We start from the raw sequence: 20,756 nt of genomic DNA on the forward strand, positions 1-20,756 counted from the left end.
AGGAAACTATGGGCTGAATTCCTATGTAGCCATGAATGGGAAAGCACAAACCATCATGTTCTCAATCTTATGAGTTATTTTACCTCCACTGGAATATTTGAAATGATCATTCTGGCAGGGAATAACACCGGGTTATGTCTAAATACTCCCACCTTTGAGGTTAGTGCATCAAACCACATTTAGGATGTTTTGTTCCTAACTGCCCATCATTTTCACCTATTTACTTTGTCAAAACATTAATAAACAAATAAAAAGTATTTTTCCAGAGGCAGTACTTAATTGGATCTGAAATAGTGTATAACTCTTTGCCCCTGAAAAGTGAAACAGCTATTAGCTTCCAATTCCTAGCTTATTTTTAGAAGTCAAAACTGATGATAATACAATAATGTGCAAAGATTCTGATTTCTGTATTTAAGTATTCCTTCTACCATCTGCCTTTTCTAAGCAAGTTCTGAAGTTTTATGTCTGATTGAAATTTTAGCACAAAACAGAAATCTCGTTAACACAAACACATCTATTCTACAGAAAAAATCCCAAGAAACTTAATCCCCATTTTGAAGTCTGCAACAAACAGAGTGGCACCAGCCACCAACCTCCCCAAGAATAACACAATCTTCTGTTGAAATCCATCTCTCTCCCAAAAGGCTGAGCAGGTGACAAGTACATAGACTACAAGTTTGGAAGGCAGCAAGAGACAAAAACAAGGCCAAATAAGAAAACAAATTTTATAGATCCAGTTTTACAGATAATGTGGTAATGCTAGTTCATACCAATGCTGAGAATATTCAAAACAGGAAAATCATCATGGTATCATTTATATTACTGATCTCAGTACATTTACATGTCTAAGGCAGACAGGAAGGGTGATACTCAGAAAAACAGGTATAGACTTTTACAAAGCATTCAAATTTTGTCCAAGAGCAGAACTGTCTACTTTACTGGCCTTCTGCTGACTTAGAATTTTATTACAGATGGATTGTCTTTACACTGAACTATACTCTCAAAGAACACTTTTGACAGGCTGTACATCCTCCTGAGTAAATCTGGAAATACTGTCTGACCCTCACGTAGGAACTGGGATTACAGCAAATTTCTCATCCACTGTATTGCATGGACTTGACTATTTTACTACTGTGAGATAGAGTATGTGATTTCACATTTCAGCTTTAAAGCAGGTATGTTTTCTCCTCAAAGTAAATGCTGTGTTACTTGTGCTTGTGTCAGACTAAAGGAAGACATAGCCAGTTCTATCAGGCAGCAGACCTTTTAGTCTAGCAGGCTCCATGTGAAACAGCTTCCATCCAAAGGCTGCCTAATGATACTGGGATGACACACCTAAGTTACACATCAATTATTATCTCACAGACTACCATTGAAAGTTGACTGAAATCAACTCACTGAGGACAAGATCTCAGTTCAGTTAGCATTACATATAAAGAAGCAAGGTGTTACTTTTGCAGTGCTTATGAGAAAGCACTTGAAGAGTTTACAGAAAAATTTATACTGAATTATATACTTTATAACTACATTGATGTGTGACAAAATGGTTGATCATGTAATCAGATTAAAACCTTTCTATATTTTTTCATTAGATGACAGAACAGCTAAAATACAAAATTAAACTGAGTACTGAATGTAGAGGCATAATTTTACAATTTAAATACATCAATCAAGTAAACTTTACATATTTCAGAAGAAGCTAATTATTTTCTTTTAGAAATTATATGATGAAGCATTAACGATACTTCTCCAAAAATGCTTTACAGCATCTAAGACATTGCTCGTAAACAGTTTCAAAGTCCTTTTCACTCCCCTAGAAAAGAAAAGAGGAAAAAGACTTTAAGAAAAACAATAGTGGCTGAAGAGCAAATACAAATTGCAGACTGGTTTTTCTGCTGTCAGTAATGGCAAACAAGAGACATTAGGAAAAAATAAAAACTGTGCAAATACTTGGTGATAGCTTTGGCATATTTCTCTCTAATTTGAGCTCAGATATTTCTACAGACGAACTCTGTGACTTTGTATTCAACAGTTCTGCATGACTTTCCTTCAAGTACTTCTTCCACTCACTCTTGAGTCTTTTAAGTCTTTTCCTTTTTTAGGTTCACACTAACCACTCATGTTGAATTTCACAGTTTAATGAAGCACTGTGTGGAAACAAAATGCCCAAAACAAACCCCTTTTTGTTTTGAACCTGCTTCCCACTAATACCATTTGCTTACCACTATACCTTATTCTCTACTTCCTGGGTCATGGATAGCAATTTCTTATTCAGCCTTCCCCATGATATCAAGATTTTATAGAACCCTCCTGCATCTTCATCCACTTCTGTTTCCTAAACTGAAGAATGTTAGTCGAATTGTTTGCTTTTGGCTGGCATTATCCAGCTCTTTTGACCACCTGTGTCAATGGCTATGTCTCTAACTTTCCTGATCATATCCTCTTTGTAACAAGGCTGATCAAACAGGGATTCACCCAACACTGAAAATATAGGTGCAGGTGCACTGCATTATTTTAATTTAAATAAATGTTATAAGCATAGTAACATTTTCCTTTCCTATCCCAGTAATACATGGTTTCCTTAAGTCACAAAAAAACCCCACTTTACACTTTTAGTGTAACATCAGATAATATATCATATGCCAACTGGGGATCTGGGAAGATTATACTGCACACACACAATTTTTAATCAAGCCACCCAAAGAATTTCTTACACTTACATAGTATGGATCTTCAATGATAAGCTGTTTCTGTGGATCGTAAGTTCCAAGTAGCTCAATTTTGGCCTTGCAGTCCTTAACTTGGTTGCTTTTCCTGTTCAAATCTCTGTAGAAGAGAAAATAAAATTTTTCCTTGAATTTTCCTTCAGAATTTTGGCATCAATGTTCATGACCATTTCTAGACAACACAGGAAAACGATGTCTCTGGACTCCATCATTCCTGCGGACTTTATGCTGCTCCTTGTTCTTGTTTTTCTTGTTATGTGGGGTCTTTTTTAATTGAGTATGGAAGACATAAACTGAATTCAGAGCATAAATAAGCAGTCAAGCACTTTATCCATAGCTTAAAAAAAAAACTTTTTAACAGTTTTAACTTTTTAAGTTCATCAAGTTCATTCTCAAATCAATGATTAGTACTTTCAACACTCACCTTTAGCTTGTACTGAACAAAAAAAAATGGAAATTATCCAGGTATTTTTCCAGAAGTATGAGTAAGACTCTCCTGTCTGCTCAAAGCCACTGTTTTAGACTGCTATGCTCTAGCTCTTGTGAAATCCTACCACATCCCGTTAGCAGAAAATGGTAAATCAGGGAGCTACACCTGTTTTCCTTTTGATATCCTGTAGCATTTTACCAACTGTCACATCCTCTTCCTTCTACATTGCTTCACGTTGATAAAGCATTCTAGTTTTGAGATGGCATTTTCTCTTTTTGCTTAAAAATGGCCATTTCTTATCCCAAAAATGATCTGTTTGTTATCCATACTTAAAATGGACCTCTCATCATCTTCAGATTAAAGGCAGCTCAGTACTATCATCTTCACAACGAACTCCCAAAACATACTAAATTATTTCAATATTACACATCTCCATACCAAATCATCATTTTACTTACTCACCATAACAAAAGGCAAAGAAATCCCTTGTGAATACTTAGTCATAACCATATCAGCTTTAAGAAATTAAAATTATTAATTCTGATTAAGAAATTAATTTCAGATAGTTTAGAAATAGCAGTGAGACCACAGTACTGGTTTTGCTTGAAGAAAAATCAGACATCCTCTATCAACCTATTGCTTGAATTTACAGATTTTTCAATAAATTTTCTAGCCTTCTATTATTAAAAAAATGTCAGACCATCTTCTTAAAGGTTTTTGGCATACCACTTAATGAAGAGGACAGGGTCAGATGGCTCTGGTACTAAAGAAAAGACACGTCCCAAATATTCCTTTTCTGACAGGCATTCCATCAACACCTGGAATCAGCTTGCCCTCCTAGAGCTACAAATAAGCATTCCTAGGCAAAACAGTTGAACTCAGTGCAACCTAAAGGCAAAACTTTAGCACAGCAGAAGCAATATCCCTGTTATAGTTCTGATATTTCTTCTGCTCTAAAGATCATATCATATAAATTGTTAATTCAAATTTCTGTTTAAGAATTCAAGTGAAAATAGAAGGAAGCCTTGTCACGTCATTGCCTGAGACACTGCAATCAAGCCAAGTGTTACATACCCTTCATTCATGAAGGCTGTGAAAGAGAGCTTATTCAAGACATTCCAGAAAATTCAACAAAATCACACTTATTTCAATTAAGTGGTGCTGCTCTAGAAGACTTTATGTGCTACTAATAGGGTCTTTATTTAGATTTTGTTGTTGGTTCTGGTGGTTTGGTTTGGGACTTTTTAAAATAACTTGACAATAGCCTTTACAAGCACGTTGACACTTGTAGTTTATTAAATTCAGCTCCTTAACTCTCATTATACATGTAATTGAGTAGAAATTTTGCTAGTGATATCCTAAATTTTACACTAGGCAGCTACTTTACCAGATCTTCTTAAGGACACTCAGCTAGAGCACAGCTAACAATAAAACAAGATTTCCCCAAGCTAACAACCTTGCTAATTTCAGAGTTCCCTCTCTTTTTCTACATAAAAAAGTAAAAAAAAAAAAGCCCACATCATATTTAATCCTTCCAAGTTCCCAGTTTGTCTTTTAATTGCCATGCAATTAGAAAAACTGATCACTTCAATCAAGACAGTAAGTACGTCCTCATTCTTAATTACACAGGCATCAGCTGTATATAGCACAAAGTAACTAAATTTCCATTTCCTTCATCCTTGAGTGGCACGTATCACACAAATAAACCATTGAGTTCTGGCTCAATAAACTTATTAGAAGTGAAGAATCCATCCATTAGGACATCATTCACATACATGTAAAAAAAAAAACCCAAACAAAGAAACCCCAACATAAGCTAAGCAGTAAAATGTGACATCTGTGTTCAAAGTGACTTATGAGACATCACTACAAGTAATCCATATGAATTCATTCCATTTCTTCATACATTACCTTAGATTGCTCTCATCCATACAAAGTATATGATCAAAGGTCTGGAAATCCTCTTTAGTAATCTAGAAGTAAAAATAGGTGCTTTAGCCTACAAACTGCATTTGATTAATGAAAGGGGAGAAAAAAGTGTTTTCAAATTCTGTAGCTATGATTTATTTAAAAAAGACACAGGTGGAAAGTATAGAACTGCGCCTTTATGCAATTTTACAATAACTTAAACATTTTAAATATATTTTACCATGATTATGTATCCATTTCTGCAAACCTTCCACAAAAACACAAACCCAAGTCAGTTATTTAACCAACCTTTTCTTTTTCCTTTTACATTTCATGCATCAACTTAGAATATTATTAAAAACAACATTTCTAGTACTTTTCAACTACTAAAACTAAAGCAATTTCCAATTGTGGGAATCATGCAATAATATGGTTAAAAATAAAACAGAAAAATTACTTTCTTGATAGGAGAACAAAAATGTAGGTAACCTGGAATCAGTTGCAATACTTCCAATCTAGAAATCTGCCACTGCACAAGAACATATACCAAGTGAAACTTAAAGCTGAAGTACGACGGCATTAGTTACAATCTCTTAAAAGCAAATGCGTCCACAGTATTTTAGACCATGTAAATTCACAAAATTTGTAGTATGAGGTGAAAAATCTGGGATCTATTGTACCTTTTACCATCACGTTATCTGTTCTTTTTCTTTCTTGTAATTTATTGACTCCTAAACATAAGTATCAATTAGGTTCAGAGATCTGAGTTCAATTCATGTAGGCAAACACAGCAGATAAACCACTGACTTAAATACTAATGCCATCTTCTTGTTATAAGGATGGCTGGAGATGTTTGCCAGTTTTCATTTTATTTCAGTTTACATTTAAGCCTTACTTTAGGGTAAAATCTTCCCAGACCATGGCCCCAGTGCTGGCATAAGATATCTGAACCAGGTGTCCATAATGAGGATGAAAAAATGTAATAAAATTTTTAATATTAGAGTTCACTTTAAGACTGTTTTTCATATATAGTCCTGTGTGAAGCATCACAACCAAGAAACTTGGGAAGGTTGTTCAGAACAGGTTTTCTGGCAGGCATCCCTACAAAGAAGGGCTAGAGAAGTGAGTAAGCAAGGAAACAGCCAAAAGGCAAAACACAGTATCCCATAAGTCAGAGTTTTAACTTGTAAAAAATATTTATGTATTAAAAAAAAAAAGTTTAGATGGAAAAACAGCTACTTCTTTTTTTTGTGCAAACAGCAAATAGATACTGATTAAGCTCCCATAACAGGGAGCAAGAAAAGACAGAAGTTATCATCAGAATAAAGCCATAAATGAAACAACACACACAAAGAGAACTGAAGATGAAAGGTCAGGAATGAACATGAAAAGAAAGGGTTAATGATGAAAACTAATGCAGACTTGTTTATTTTCACTGTAAAAATATTTGCTGTATTCATGCAGTGCCTCTGACCTATGAAAATATTTTTGCAGTGGAAATAGCTCTGTTTTCCTGGCAAATCTAATCAGGATTTCTACAGGCTGCTTCTCATTGCTCTACATAGCTGAACACCTGCCCCTGTGAAAATAAGAGGGCACTGATTTCTTTGTTGTATGGACAAATGGAAAAGTAAACTAGGAACACTTGACAGTGTGGCAGTTATTACCCTATGACCAGCACTAATAACGTTGCAAATGCAGCCGTAAAACCAAGGTTACATTTGGCTCGTGCTTTTAAGCCATAACACAGAGTCAGTTAAAAAAAAATAAAAAAGCTTTAATTGGGCAAACTCCAGTGAACTGAAGGCACTCCTCAAAACTACTAAAACTAGTACTTTGGGGGATGAAATTGAGAATGTAAAAATTTAGATACATTTTGAGAAGTGTAGTGGAGAGTTCAAATAGTCAACTTTGTATGAAACTACGCAGATAGCAATAACTTTACATTTAAAAAATGCATATAACATTTATTAAATTATTAGTGAAACATTTAACTTTATTTACAGAAGGGAAATCTCATTTTCTGTCTGAAACCCATAGAGAGGTAGTAATCCTCAAATTTACCCAGTTGCGAAACAGTATTTAATACAACCTTCTTCTAATCTCAATTTCATATTTAAGGCAAATGCATGGTATGAGTCATACCAAAACCAATTTTTGCCTCAGCATGAATAAAAGTGAACATTATTACAAACTTTCTGGTTTGTGCATGAAGAATAAGAGCTTAGAGAATGTCATACAGCAACCTGCCATTAGCTAAAATGATAACTTTATTTTATATATAAATATATAATTTGTTTTTATATTTCACTTTTAACTTAGAATATCACTGTACATGATGGTAAGACACGACCAATTTAATATTCTCTTTTACATAAAACATTCTTGTAGTACTGAATTTAAAAAAAAGCTACAATCCATGATCATAAATATGCAAAAATTACATGAGAGAAGGTGCCTTTCACTGGGTGGGTAACAATTTTCCAGAGGACTGAAGACTATTATTGTACAGTACTTTGAAGGCAACAGAAGATAAATCCCTACTCTCTATTTCTGCAGCTTCTGTTATTAAATCTTCCTTAATCAGTTCTGAAACAAGTGTCACACAAAATTCTATCCTAAAGTTTGTCTCTAAAAGTGAAGCAAATACACTTCCACTTGTACTAACCTGACCACTCTGAAAAGTCCTGTTCTACACTGTCAAGTACCTCTTTTTTCAGAAGTACCACAAGACCATATCAGGTCTGAGAATCAGCAGAGACCATCTGACAGAAGTTTAGGAAAACAAAAAACAAATTTGGAGCTATGTTGTTAACATCAGTGCAAAATAAAGTTATCTGCAGTTGCGGGATTTGAAGATTTTCTTTACAACAGAAACTATGTGTACTGGAATGATTTAGACAGGATGATTTTCATCCTCTTAAGTCTTTCATTCTATTGCCTCATTTTTTAATTTTCTCTCCCTGTATATGTAACATTTTAAGATCTTCTGACTGAAAAATCTCTTCGTTTGCCACAACGTATAAGCAAATGTCTTCATTAAAATGTTTTCATTCCTTCTCTGCCAAAGGAAGATCTAAAGATTTGCTTCAAGACAGAGGATCAACTCGTTTTGGGTCCTTTGTTTTAATTTACCTCCTCATAAACCACTCTAGGAATACCTAGAAGAACAGTTCTCAAGTTTTCAAGGTATCTTCTAGAAAGACAAATATGTCACACTACTGTTATGACTGAAACACTGACTGAATAATTTCAGTACCATTTAGCTTGTACACTGACAAATAAGATGTTTGTAAGAACTGATGAAGAGTAAATCCGGATGTTGTAACAGGATAAGATCACAGCAGATTTTTGCAGTGATTATTCTAATAGTAAATTATTGAAATGGTGCTGTGCTTAATTCTGTTTTATATAAACAGAGATTAACATCAGGAGAGGTCAGCAGAGGGCAATTGGCTAATTGAGAGAATTTATTTTTGGAAGTCAAAAATCTAAACATGTAGTCTTTGAAAAGTGAAAAAAGTAAATATGACCTCAGTGGGGTCCAGAAAAATTCTGAAGGGAACAGAAAAGTAAGATAATAACAAGACTACTTGATCTTTTTGTCAATACAAAAACTAGTGGCGTAAACTCAAACTAAGTAAAGGTCAAGCCCTAAAGGAATTTCTCATATCCAGAGAGTAGTTAACTGAAGTAAATTATGTGCATTTATATGAGTGTCTGAATGATTTAAATAGATGCAGACACATTTACTTCCAATCTCTCTGGAATTCAGTATGGAAATAAATACATGTTCTTTTGTTAATGAAAACAGATACAAGTTCAGGTAAAACTTAGAGGATTTCACTAAATGGCAATCCTACCTTTGACTTAAGAATGCTTCAAGGGTATGTTTTCCTCTGAAGTTACCACCAACTGGGCAACTAGTCTTGGGTTTGAGTGCTTTCATTCTAATTTAGCACTTCAGATATTTTTAAAAGATCTACATGCAAGTGCAGAAGCTTTTTGTGATGAATGAAGAGGTATTCTACTTCTTTTTGGACCTGCTAAATAAATATACAACTCCTTGCTGAAGGATGCATCACAGATTACTACAGTAAGTCCAGTTTTAAAAACCATTTTAAAATGCTCAGAATACTAAACATTTGGAGGCAGGAGTTTTCTACAATGCAGAAACTGGTTCAATGCTTTCCAGTTATACTTCCAATGAACCTTAATAACAAAAAACTAATTAAGTTCAACTAGAAGAGTTAAGTCGCTCTGGAGTCCTTTAAAAAACTGCACGGAGTATTTATTTATTTATTACTTGATGCTTAACCATGCACTGCTCAAATGACTTCTATGATTGCAATGGTTAGGGCACAGGTATGAATAAGGAAGAAAATATACTCTCTTCTACCTGTCGTGCTTTATGTGCTGTCTCAATGCCATGATTTCTTAGACAGCTTAAAGCCCTTGAATCTGGGAAGCGCCCCACGTTCCAGTTTGAAACAGCAGCACTGTCTGTCCTCCACTGTAAGAATAGAACAAATACATAGACAGATTTAAAGAAAATTAAGGTACAGTACCTGCCTGGCAATATGACTCATGGGAATGCCATGCTTCTTCATGCAATTCTGTCCTCGATAGTCAGGAGGGCTTCCTATTTCATAGGTAGATGTCGCTGCACTGTCTATCCTCCACTACAGAAAAACAAATTCATATTTTTATGTTTCTTTCCTTACTGCTTATATTCTGACTGGCTATGAGACAGTTATTTCTTGGAACAGAAAGCAATAGCTTACCTTATTTTCAAGCTTCTCATCAGTCACAAGTTTTCTGAAAACTGCTTCAGCTATTGGAGAGCGGCAGATGTTTCCTATGGAAACAAGAGATTCAAGTGAATTTTCAGACTATTGAAAAAAAAACCAGTCATTGTGTGGATTTTTCCGCCCAGATCAGATTAAAGATTTTTATTTACTCAGAATGCAATTTATGTATATGAGAACCCCGAGCCCTGCACCTGGGTTGGGGCAATCTCCAGTATCAGTACAGACTGTGGCAGGATGGAATTGAGAGGAGCACAGTAGAGGACTTGGGGACACCGGTGGGTGACAAGCTGGATATGAGCCAGCAGAGTGCACCTGCAGCCCAGAAAGCCAATCATATCCTTGGCTGTACCACAAGCAGCATGGCCAGCAGGTCAAAGGAGGGGATTCTGTCGCTCTACTCAGCTCTCATGAGACCCCACCTGGACTGATACATCCAGTTCTGGGGCACCCAGCACTAGAAAGACATGGAGCTCTTGGAGTGGGAGCCAAAGGAGGGCCACAAAGATGATCTGAGGGCTGAGCACCTCTGAGTGAGAACTGAGGATGTGCAGTCTGAAGAAAAGGACTGGGGAGATCAGATCTTACTGCAACCTTTCTATATATAAAGGGGGCTGTAGGGATAGAACAAGGGACAATGGTTTAAAAAGAAATTGAGAACAAGAATAAACAAGAATTTTTTTTTTTTTTTTTACAGTGAGGGTGGTGAGACATTGGAACAGGCTGCCTAAAGAAACTGTGTGCTCCATCCCTGGAAACGTTCAAGACCAGGCTGCATGGGGCTTTGAACAACCTGGTCTACTGGAAGGCATCTCTGCTGCAAGACACTGCAACCAGATGAGATGACCTAGCTGATGGTCCCCTACCACTCAAATCATTCTAGCATTCTGTACTATCCACTGGTCTCTTGAACAAGTCCAAAACACAGCCACCACCATTGTAAAAATGTAGTGAAATGGCTGAACAACCTGTAGTAAAAACACTCTTGTTAACTGAATTCAAGTCACTACAGCTCAAACTGAGCCCTCATGAAGAGCAGCATCCAGAAACCAAGTCTAACCTCCAAAAATTAAATTCAAGTACACAAGCTCTAAAAACATCACGGGAAAAAGAAATTCTGAACTTTTTTTGCCCAAAATACAGAGGATTAGGAATAAAATCTAATATATGGCAAAGCTTAAATGCTGTCAACCAGCCAACCAAATACATATACAATCTTCTCTTCCAATGAACTCCAACTGCCCTAGCCACTTGATCTGACCTTCTTTTCAAAAAGAAGTTATTTCAACAATGAATTACAGTTCCATTAAAAACTAAAAATAATGGATCTGCAGTACATTTGTTCTGAAACTGTAACTACAACTGTAGCGATCTAGGGCAGAGCTCTTAAAAATGCATGCAGAAATTCATATTTGAAAAGAATTAAGTGTCTCAACAAAAAGAAAAAGCCTTTTCAACTATTACTTTAGTTCTTTCTACCTTTTCATCCTCAGAAATTTTCAGTAACTAGATGGGATACTCATAATATTTGATTTGTCATGCAGATTGCAGTAACTCACACACACAAATCTTCTGTTCCCATCAGACATAATGTGTAACTTTGCTCATCTCTGATTTTTGAGCAGATTAAGTATAAAATACCAGAAATGGCAAAACCCATCTCTGTACCCTTAAATTAATCACTCTCCTACTACTGATTAAATTGTTTCCAAATCTCAAACTATAAAAAGAAAAAAAAAAACACCAATGAACAAAGCTAAATTTCCACCAGCAAAAAGAAATTTTTACATGAGGCACTTAATCTCATTTGTAAACAAAACACCAAGGTAGATACTTCACTGCTAGAAAGAAGCTGCTATGACCTGGGCATTCAGTAACTGCTGTCACACATCAACTAAAAAAAAATCACAAAGAGGGAAGTGAAGATCTGAAGCAACACAAATGGACTATCAAAGATTCAAAGATTTAGAGAACATCAAATCAACTAAATGGCAAAAGGAACAGGCTAACCACTGAAAAACTGACCTTGCCAAAACATTAAGTGAGTTCTGATGTCATCAGATCTTCTTCCAGGAGAAGACATACTAATTCCATTGTTTGAATTAGTTTATTTCACACACAGAAATGAAATCAGTCTTGGAAGAAAAATAAAGCAGGAAAATTTTGGGGCTCCCTATGTGGTTAAGTGAGAAAATAAGTTTGTACTATTAATTAAGTAAATGCTTAAAATATGGTAATAAAGTAAAAAATAATCTCAGTTTTTGAGTGAGTTAAAACAGTACAATTTCAAAACATGGTAACATACAGCACAAGGCAGAAAATAACCTTCATATCAATGAACTCAATTCTTTGATATTGCAAGCCTGTACAGCATCACTCCCCTTACAAACACATCAAGCTCCATTTTAAAAAGCATCATCTATCTTAAAAGGCTATTCCAGATACTAATTTCCTGTGGTAGCATAAGACCTTCCAGTTTCAACTTAGTATTTATTCCTGGAAGTCTCTGCTCATCTGATCTTGGTTAACATGAGTCTGTCTTTCCTTCAACAGATACAGAACCCTTGCCAAGCTGTGCTAAACTAAACAAACCAAGCTCTCAATCTCTTCATGAAATTAACTGACCTTATCTAATCACTCCAGTTAAGTCAAATCTGCACTTCTAATTTAAATTTACTTCTCTTGAATACTGACAAACAAAACGACAGATTACAGTACAGGAAAAGTTTGTTCACATTTGTTTTTTAAATTAAAAAAAAGTCTGTAATAGGTACATAGTGTTTTTGAAAACAACCTGAGAACTTCTACAGTCACCTTTGACTCATTGACGAGTATCAAATTTATGATTACAGCCTCCTACTCCGAATTTGTCCATTCCCTCTCTTTCTTTGTAACTTCAAATAGGTGACCTTTAAGCCTTTTCTCCAAACTATTACATTCTGCTCCCATTACACCAGCTGTGGGGGCCATCCATTTCTTTCGGAACAAAATTTTTTCTCTATATAATGATCCCACACAATTGGGCATGAATGGTAACCTTCATTACCACACTTAACATATCAGTAAAAAACAATGATTAATATTCTGGGACCTAGTAATTCATTAACTAGCTCCCAAAATGTCAAAATGGTACTTTTGAAATAAATCCCTCATGGCTTTTTCCATTTGTTTAGCCTTCTGCTCACATGGACTGAACTTGTTCCAAATTTTCACTCTTCTACAGCTTGATCACTTCTTAAAATAAATGCCATAAATATAATCTTTAATGATATCATATAAAATGCCATAATGAACACTACCATGATCACCCTTGATTAAACATATTAACTACCACTTCTAGCGGTACCTAGAAACTTCAGCTGGATCATTTTTGAAACCAACACTTAACCCAGTTTGTGACTTAAAAATTCACATCTTCCCTGATGACACACTCCAGATATTAGCAGAGGTATTAACACTGTTAGGGAACTTCAAGCAGCATTTAAATCTATTTTTGGTAACTACAGACAGAATCACAGAACTGACTTAAAAGAAGCTCTTTTCCCCACATACTCTGCAATATTATTTTAATCTAAACAAATTTACCCATGCTACTCCTTGCAACTGTTATCACTCATCTCAAGGCTGATGTAAAGCTCTATCTTATCCCACTAACATATGCAAACTTAATTCTTGTTTTCCAGTCACTTTCCTCACTAATTTCTATCTATTTCAGATGCAGCTGTACATCCCACATTGGTCTTTCCAGGCTGTGCATCCTCACAGATATACAGTATTTCCTAAGTTACGGACTGACATTCTCCATTAGGAGAACGGAGAAATTTCACAAAAAAAATCATAGGGCAATTAAATTCCTCCTTGGACTTGAACCATTCTTCTCCTTAAATGTTACCTACACATTATCTTCACTACCTATCCTCCTCTAGTGTTCCCTTGCTTATTGTATTTCCAACTGATCTGATCATGCTGGCTTTATGCAGAAGGCAGCAGTATTCAAGTTCTCAAAATCTCCCCCTTCTCCCTTCATTTTTTTGCATATCAAGTTCTCTGAGCTGTAGTGACATTTTCAATCATAGAAAACTTGTGCCCAAGGTAGCTAGAGTCCACCTACTGAAATTAATCCCACAAACATCTCCAAATACAATGATTCAAGGACAAGAGATTTCAATCACAAAATCAGTACTGGAACCATCTGTCAATCACTTTTAAGAAGTCATGTTTTCACATTCTTTTCTAAGCACAAGGCTTCCAGAGACAGTGACCTAAGCCAACACCTAATTTTTTCAGTTCTTACTCCTGTCTCTGCACTAATCTTTGATCCACTCCCAGGCAGAAATGGAAGCTCTGCTTCTACTGGCAGGAGAGAGAACTTGAATCCATTTAATGCTCAGTTCCATTGCCCATCTCTGAGCATGTTGATCCAATCACTTCGTTTCTAATGTGGTTTTGTACCTTAATTATTCCTTATTCAGCTCCCTACTTGTTTCAGAGCTTCCCCAAATGCAAACAAATGGTTTTCTCTTGTTCCTTCCTTTTGCTGTCTGCTGTTAGTAACAAAAGTTTTATTACTTTTCATCCTCTCACATGCAAAAACCTGATTTTTGTTCTACTTATGTTTCCATGAATGGTCACTTAACCAAAGTGACTGGAAGAATGCTTCCCATCATTTGCACCACTCATCAGGTCCCCTTCACAAGTGTTTAAAACTGACTGGTCACTTTATCCTGTCAGAACTTCATCACAAGTCCTAGTTCTTTCCATCTTGTCACACTCAGCATTCAATTACTTTTGTGAGGAACCATTCAAGGCACAGATTTCAGTTCAGATTCCCTGGTTTCTGCATTCATGTGCATGTATGTGTGTGTGTCTCTAAAAACTTTCCTTGCAGAGAGAATATTTATCCTGAATTATTCAACTGCTGCTTTTCTAATAAAGCTGAAGAGTCATCAGGAAAACACAAGTTTTCAACACATAAGCACCGAGTTATAACAATCAGACTCCTAACACATTTTAAGCATACACCCTGTTTTTCAATTCCAGGACTACTTTTACAACCGTGCTTTCAACTTTTTAACACTTCTGCATCATTAGGAAACACAGATTGAATAAGACACTGTATTCTTACAGCTGTATTACAAATACCACATAGAAGAAAGGTCATTTTCCTTACATTTGTCTAACATTCTCTTGGTTTAAAAAGACATTTCTTTTTGTCAACCTGCAAAGAATCTTCATTACAGCAACTGTTTTTCATGACTTCTTCAATGTCTTACCCAACCTAATGCTTTTCCATTCTGCAGCTATAAACAGCATTTTGTCCCACGCAACCTAGTACTTGGCTGTATCTAAAGGCATACAATGAATTGTGACACCTGAACCAGGAAACTCAAATCTCTCTGTGACTGTCATCTAACGTCCTCATAGCCACTAAGTTAGCTGCCATTTCAAAAATGATTTGATGCAGTCTAGATGCCCAGGGACAACAGTCACACTCAGTGATTCACAACAAGCATTAATCATCTGAAGATGTAACCAAACCCACTTTTACTCAACAGTACACCCATCTTACAACTGCTCCTCCATGTCTGGAGGAGACCAGAAAGCCAGTGCCTGGTCTAAGATGCCCACTCAGCTTGTTGTGCTATTGTGGAGAAATCATCAGAGAGAAAGAGGCAGACTTATATAACACAGCATCAAATTAAGCCCATTTCTGGAGCTCAGCTATCAATTACATGAGCTATGTAAGTGTAAAATGAGCAAACTGCATCTTGATTCACCTCCACTTTTAATTCTTTCTTTGCTTAAATGAAAAAAATATCTTCTGGTACCTTTTCATATGCTGTAATTACATATGTTGCTGGGTATTTCAATTATTTCTCAGTGATGAGGAACCCTTATCATTAATGTAGTTATGCACATTAACTAGATTGTATTTTGTTGTGTAATGATATCTGCTTATTTCATTACAAACAAAGAATACATATTTATATAATAGGTTTCTTTCAAAACATCGTAGAACGAAAATGTAGTTTTTCATGAAGAAGTATCCTTTCTGGAATCCACTCTCACTAGATGTGGCAAACTTTAAAACTAATGGACTGCATTAACCAACACTACAGTTAAATGCAGTTCTAGAAATCTGTTTAGTACTCTTTTCAGCAATAATCTCAGCTATTATTCCTAGTAAAATTTAAGAGGAAAAAGTATCACCCTTGAAAAATAACAAAAAAAAATTAAGCAATCTTAAAGCAGGAACAAGAAACAAGTTGCCTACAAAATTTAACTGAGAAGAGTGTATCTCACTGGGAAAAAAAAAAGTGCTTATCATGTCAATTAGCCTTTCACACTGCATATCACTAAGGTTTTTTTTCATAACCCAGTAACACAGAAGAGGAAATGTCAAAGCTATTTACAACATTTGATTAAGACAATCCATCCTATTAACGTTGGTACTGATTGGTACTTGTGCACCCTTTCCTCAGGCCTAATAATTAATTAATAATAACTATTATGTTACACTAAAAAGAGCTCCTGAATTGGAACCTTGTTACAGTGCAAATCACCACTGTGGGTTTACACAGCCACATGTATGAACTGTTTCACAAAATCATAGATTAGTATAGTTTGGAAAAGACCCTGAAGATCACATGTGACTGTTAACCCAGCACTGCCAAGTCACCCAATAACTCATGTCCTTAAGCACCATGTCTATGTGTCCCTTAAATACCCATGCAGCCTCAACTATTGCCCTGGGCAGCCCCTTCCAATGCCTGACAACCCCGTTGTGATGAGATTTTTCCTAATACCCAATTTAAACCTTCCCTGGTACAACTTAGGGCCATTTCCTCTCCTCTTGTCTTTGTTAACTTATTTCAGGTATTGTAGAGAGTGGTAAGGTCTCTCCTAAACCTGCTTCTCTCAAGACTACCAATCCCAACTCCCATAGCTGCCCTTCAAGACTTGTGCTCCAGACCCTTCACCAGCTTTGCTGCTCTCCTCTGGACACGCTCCAGCATTTCAATGTCCTTCTTGACTGAAGGGCTCAGAACCGGACACAGCACTTGAGGTGCAGCCTCACCAATGCCGAGTACAGGGGCATGATCCCTGCCCTGCTCCTGCTGCCCACACTGTTGCTGATTTGGGCCAGGATGCCATTGGCCTTCCTGGCCACCTGGGCACACTCTGGCTCATGTTCAGCTGCTGTGAACGAGCACCCCCAGCTCCTTTTCCACGGGGCAGCTCTCCAGACACTCTGCCCCCAGCCCACAGCACTGCAGGGTGATCCAGGGGCAGGACCAGCACTCAGTCTGGTTGAACCTCGTATTGTTGGATTTGACCCAGCCTGTAAAGCTCACTCTGCAGAGCCTTTCTACTCTCCAGCAGATCAACACTCCCACCCAACCTGGTGTTGTGTGTGAACTGACTACAGCAGCCCTCAGTCCCCTTGTCCAGAGTACTGATTAAGATATTAAACAGGACTGATCCCAACACTGAGCCCTGGGGAACTCATGACCAGCTGTCAGCTGGGTGTAAATCCATTCACCACTTCTTTGGGCCCACACTGCCAGTTTTTTACGCAGGAAACAGTGCACCCATCCAAGCCCTAAGTAGCCAGTTTTTCCAGGAGAATGCTGAAATGGTGTTAAAGGTTATAGTCAAGTCCAGGTAGACAACCTGCCTCTTTTTCTCATCCACAAGGCAGGTCACCTGGTCATAGAAGATCAGGTCATTCAAGCCTTTCCTAAGCCCATCCTGGTTGGGCCTGATGTCCTGGTTGTCCTGTGCCACATGATGGCACTCATGATCATCTGCTCTGTCACCTTCCCTGGCACCAACATCAGGCTGGCAGGCCTGCAGTTCCCCAGGTCATTCTCTCAAACCTTCTTGTAGATGAGTATCACATTTGCCAACCTCCACTCTACCACAACCTCCCCAGCTGAGCAGGACTGATGGTAAATGATTGAAAGTGGCTCAGTGAGCACTTCCAGCAGCTCCCTCAGTGCAGGAAACATGGCTGGAAAGCAGCCTGGCAGAAAAGAAAGGCCTGGAGGTGCTGGCTGACACCCAGCTGACAGCAGTGTGCCCATGGGGCCAAGCAGGCCAATGCATCCTAGCCGGTATCAGCAATAGTGTGGCCAGCAGGGCCAGAGATTGACCAGTGACTGTCCCCCTGTACTCAGTACACACCTCAAACCTTACCTTCAGCTCTGGCCCCTCACTACAGTGGGTCCAGAGAAGGGCACCAAGGCTGGTGAAGGGTCTGGAACACAAGTCCTGTGAGAAGCAGCTGAGGGAGCTGGGGGTGTTTAGGCTGCAGGAAAGGAGGCTCAGGGAGACCTTACTGCCCTCTGTAATACCTGAAGGGAGACTGGAGACAGATAGGAGTTGGTCTGTTCCCAGGCCACCCGTAATAAAGAAGAGGAAACAGACTCAAGCCGCAGCAGGGGAGGTTCAGGTTGGACAGCAGGAGGAAATTTCTCACTGAAAGGGGGGTAAAGAATTGAAAGGAGTTGCCCAGCAGGGTGAGGGAGTCCCTGAAGTGCTCAAGAACCAACTGATGTGGCACTTAGTGCTGTGGTTTATTTGACAGATTGGGGTTTGGTCAAAGGTTGGACTTCATGACCTTGGAAGTCTTTTCCAAGCTTAGTTAATCTGTGATTCTATTCTGTGAATCTGTGATACCACTCCCCATCCCTGTTTCCAGCTCAGGGAGCTGGTACACAGAGACTAACTGGGCTGAGTGTTCAAGACTGAGGCAAAGAAGGCATTAAACACCTCAGCCCTTTCCTCATCCTCTGTCGCTGTTTCCTCCTGCATCTAACAAAGATGGAGATTCTACTTAGCCCTCCTTTTGCTGCTGATGTATTTATAGAAACATTTTCTTTTGTCTTTTATGGCAGTAAACACTTTAAGTTCTAGCTGGGTTTTGGACCTTCTAATTTTTCTCCCTGCATAACTTCACAACATGCTTTAGTCCTCCTGAGTTGCCTGTCCGTTCTTCCAAAGCTCTGTGCTTCCCTCAGTTCCAGCCAGACTCCCTGTTTAGCCAGACCAGTCTGCTTCCCCACTGGCTCACCCTTCAGCACACAGGGATGGTGATTACCACTGTCCTTAGAACATCATGTTTGGGAAGGAGGATTCCTATTAATTAAGATTTTTTTATACAAAAACATCTGTATAGACCACTAGCTTCTAAACACACACCAACTGATAATCCCTTACTAAAGGATGTTTTCTCTGGATTATTATTAGGGGTTCATTTTACTCAAAGTTAAACATCAGAACATATTTCAGAAAACTAAACTCTTACTTTGCTATTCAACTAATCTGCACATCTCCTATTACAACAACAAACAAAGCAGATAGCGGAAAAGCCCAAACATTAACTAATGGTTTTGCAACAAACCTGGCAAACGGCCAGGGGTTCACAGCACAGAGGTAAGATTATATGGGCTAGGAAATATCATGTTAACAGCCCTCTTGGAGCAGAGCAGAGAGCCATCCAGCTTGGGATGCCCGGAAGAAAGCAGAAGTTTAGAGAAGGCATGTACAAAACGGGGAATGGCTCTGTAATCTGTGTAGTCAGGTTAGCTATTTGCTGGTTGTGAATGTCTTGTTTACGAGTAATTAATTGTCCTAAACTCCAGAAAAGCATTCAGGTGATTTCTGATCCCATCTACACTTCTGTTTCCTGGGACTTTGCATGATAAGATTTACAACTTAACCATACAAAATATCAGTAAAAGGAAGTTTCCTATTTCTTCATTTTGGTAGCCTTTCAAAAAAGTCTTATTCTTTTCACTCATTCTCATACAAGATCAAGAATTTCACTGTTAGATCATAACAGATCAGCCTCCACCAAGTTCTTTTTTTTACTTTAAGTCCTCCTACCCTTCTTTCCCTCTTTTTACAGCAGCTCTTACATGAACTTCAGTGGTTCTTGTTGTGGTTTTCTCTCCCTTTCCCCCATCAGGTGCTTGCAGGAGCAGGCCTAGGGGCAGGTTCCCCGTTCCCATGCCGCTGTTCCCGAAGCCAAGTGCTGCAGAACCCATCTCAGGAAGCAGTTCAAAGCCACCTCTCCGTGCTGCCCCAAGCAGCAGCCTTAGGTCAGAGCTGGTTTACGCTTATTTAGGTGTTGTGCTTTCCCACACACAAGCTTCGCGTCTGTCAACACTGCATTTCACTTCAAGACTTCCTACTGACCTGCCAGAATCACAGAACTATCAGGGTTGGAAAGGACCTGTGGGCATTATCTGGTCCAGTGCCCCTGTCGAGGCAGGGTGGCCTAGAGCACCTTACACAGGAACCCGTCCAGGGGCGCTTGGAACGTCTCCAGAGAGGGGGACTCCACGAGCCCCGGGCAACCTGTTCCGGTGCTCCGCCGCCCTCAGCGCTCAGCCCTTCCTCGTGGTTCCTATCACAGAAAGGGCGCGGGTGTATTCCGCCTTCTCTCTCCCTTCCCTCCCGGCGACTACTCCGGCCCTCCCGACACTGCAAACCCGCGGAGCCGTCCGACGGCGGGGGCCGCACTTCCCCGGGCCGCGGCCCTCGCCCCACCGCGCTCCCTCCCCACGCCGCGGGTGCCCCGGGCCGAGGGGCGGCGGGCGCGGAGCGGGAGCGGCCGTCCCTGCCCCGCTCACCCAGGCACACGAACAGCACCGACTTCGACTCGCCCGCCGCCATCTTCGCTCAGAGGACCTCGCGGCTGTCGCGCCGCCCGCGCCTCGCTTTACGGCACCGGCAGTTATAGGCGGCTGCGGGACTTGCCTGTTTTGAGGGGAAAAAAAGGAGGCAAGTATGGAACGTGCCCGGGACACCGGGAAGGGAGGGACGGGACGGGACCAAGCAGTGCCGGTGCCGCCGAGAAGCCGCTGCCGGGACGGG

General features: G+C 38.9%; 1 protein-coding gene across 2 annotated transcripts; it reads right to left on the reverse strand.

Annotated features, from left to right (window-relative positions):
- Positions 1 to 711: 711 nt before the first annotated feature.
- On the reverse strand, positions 712 to 20,645 carry ACP1 (acid phosphatase 1). 2 transcript variants are annotated; one of them, XM_058801141.1, is made up of 6 exons: positions 20,513 to 20,645; positions 9,849 to 9,922; positions 9,633 to 9,746; positions 5,068 to 5,129; positions 2,721 to 2,826; positions 712 to 1,813 (listed from the first exon to the last, which is right to left on the reverse strand). In XM_058801141.1, the coding sequence occupies exons 1-6, from the start codon at positions 20,553 to 20,555 to the stop codon at positions 1,736 to 1,738; spliced, it is 477 nt and encodes a 158-aa protein (XP_058657124.1). In that variant the 5' UTR covers positions 20,556 to 20,645; the 3' UTR covers positions 712 to 1,735. The 2 variants fall into 2 exon arrangements, with proteins under 2 accessions (XP_058657124.1, XP_058657126.1); XM_058801143.1 differs by lacking the exon at positions 9,633 to 9,746 and adding an exon at positions 9,464 to 9,577 and having other exon boundaries at positions 20,513 to 20,573.
- Positions 20,646 to 20,756: the final 111 nt, after the last annotated feature.

The sequence above is a fragment of the Ammospiza caudacuta genome, chromosome 3, assembly GCF_027887145.1.
Source record: "Ammospiza caudacuta isolate bAmmCau1 chromosome 3, bAmmCau1.pri, whole genome shotgun sequence".
Taxonomy (NCBI): domain Eukaryota; kingdom Metazoa; phylum Chordata; class Aves; order Passeriformes; family Passerellidae; genus Ammospiza; species Ammospiza caudacuta.

Coding starts and splice junctions, on each gene's coding strand:
- ACP1 (XM_058801141.1), bottom strand. CDS start 20,555: ATGGCGGCGGGCGAGTCGAAGTCGGTGCTGTTCGTGTGCCTGG. Junction 9,923..20,512: donor GGTGCTGTTCGTGTGCCTGG/GTGAGCGGGGCA, acceptor TTGTTTCCATAG/GAAACATCTGCCGCTCTCCA. Junction 2,827..5,067: donor ATGGATGAGAGCAATCTAAG/GTAATGTATGAA, acceptor TCTCTTCTACAG/AGATTTGAACAGGAAAAGCA.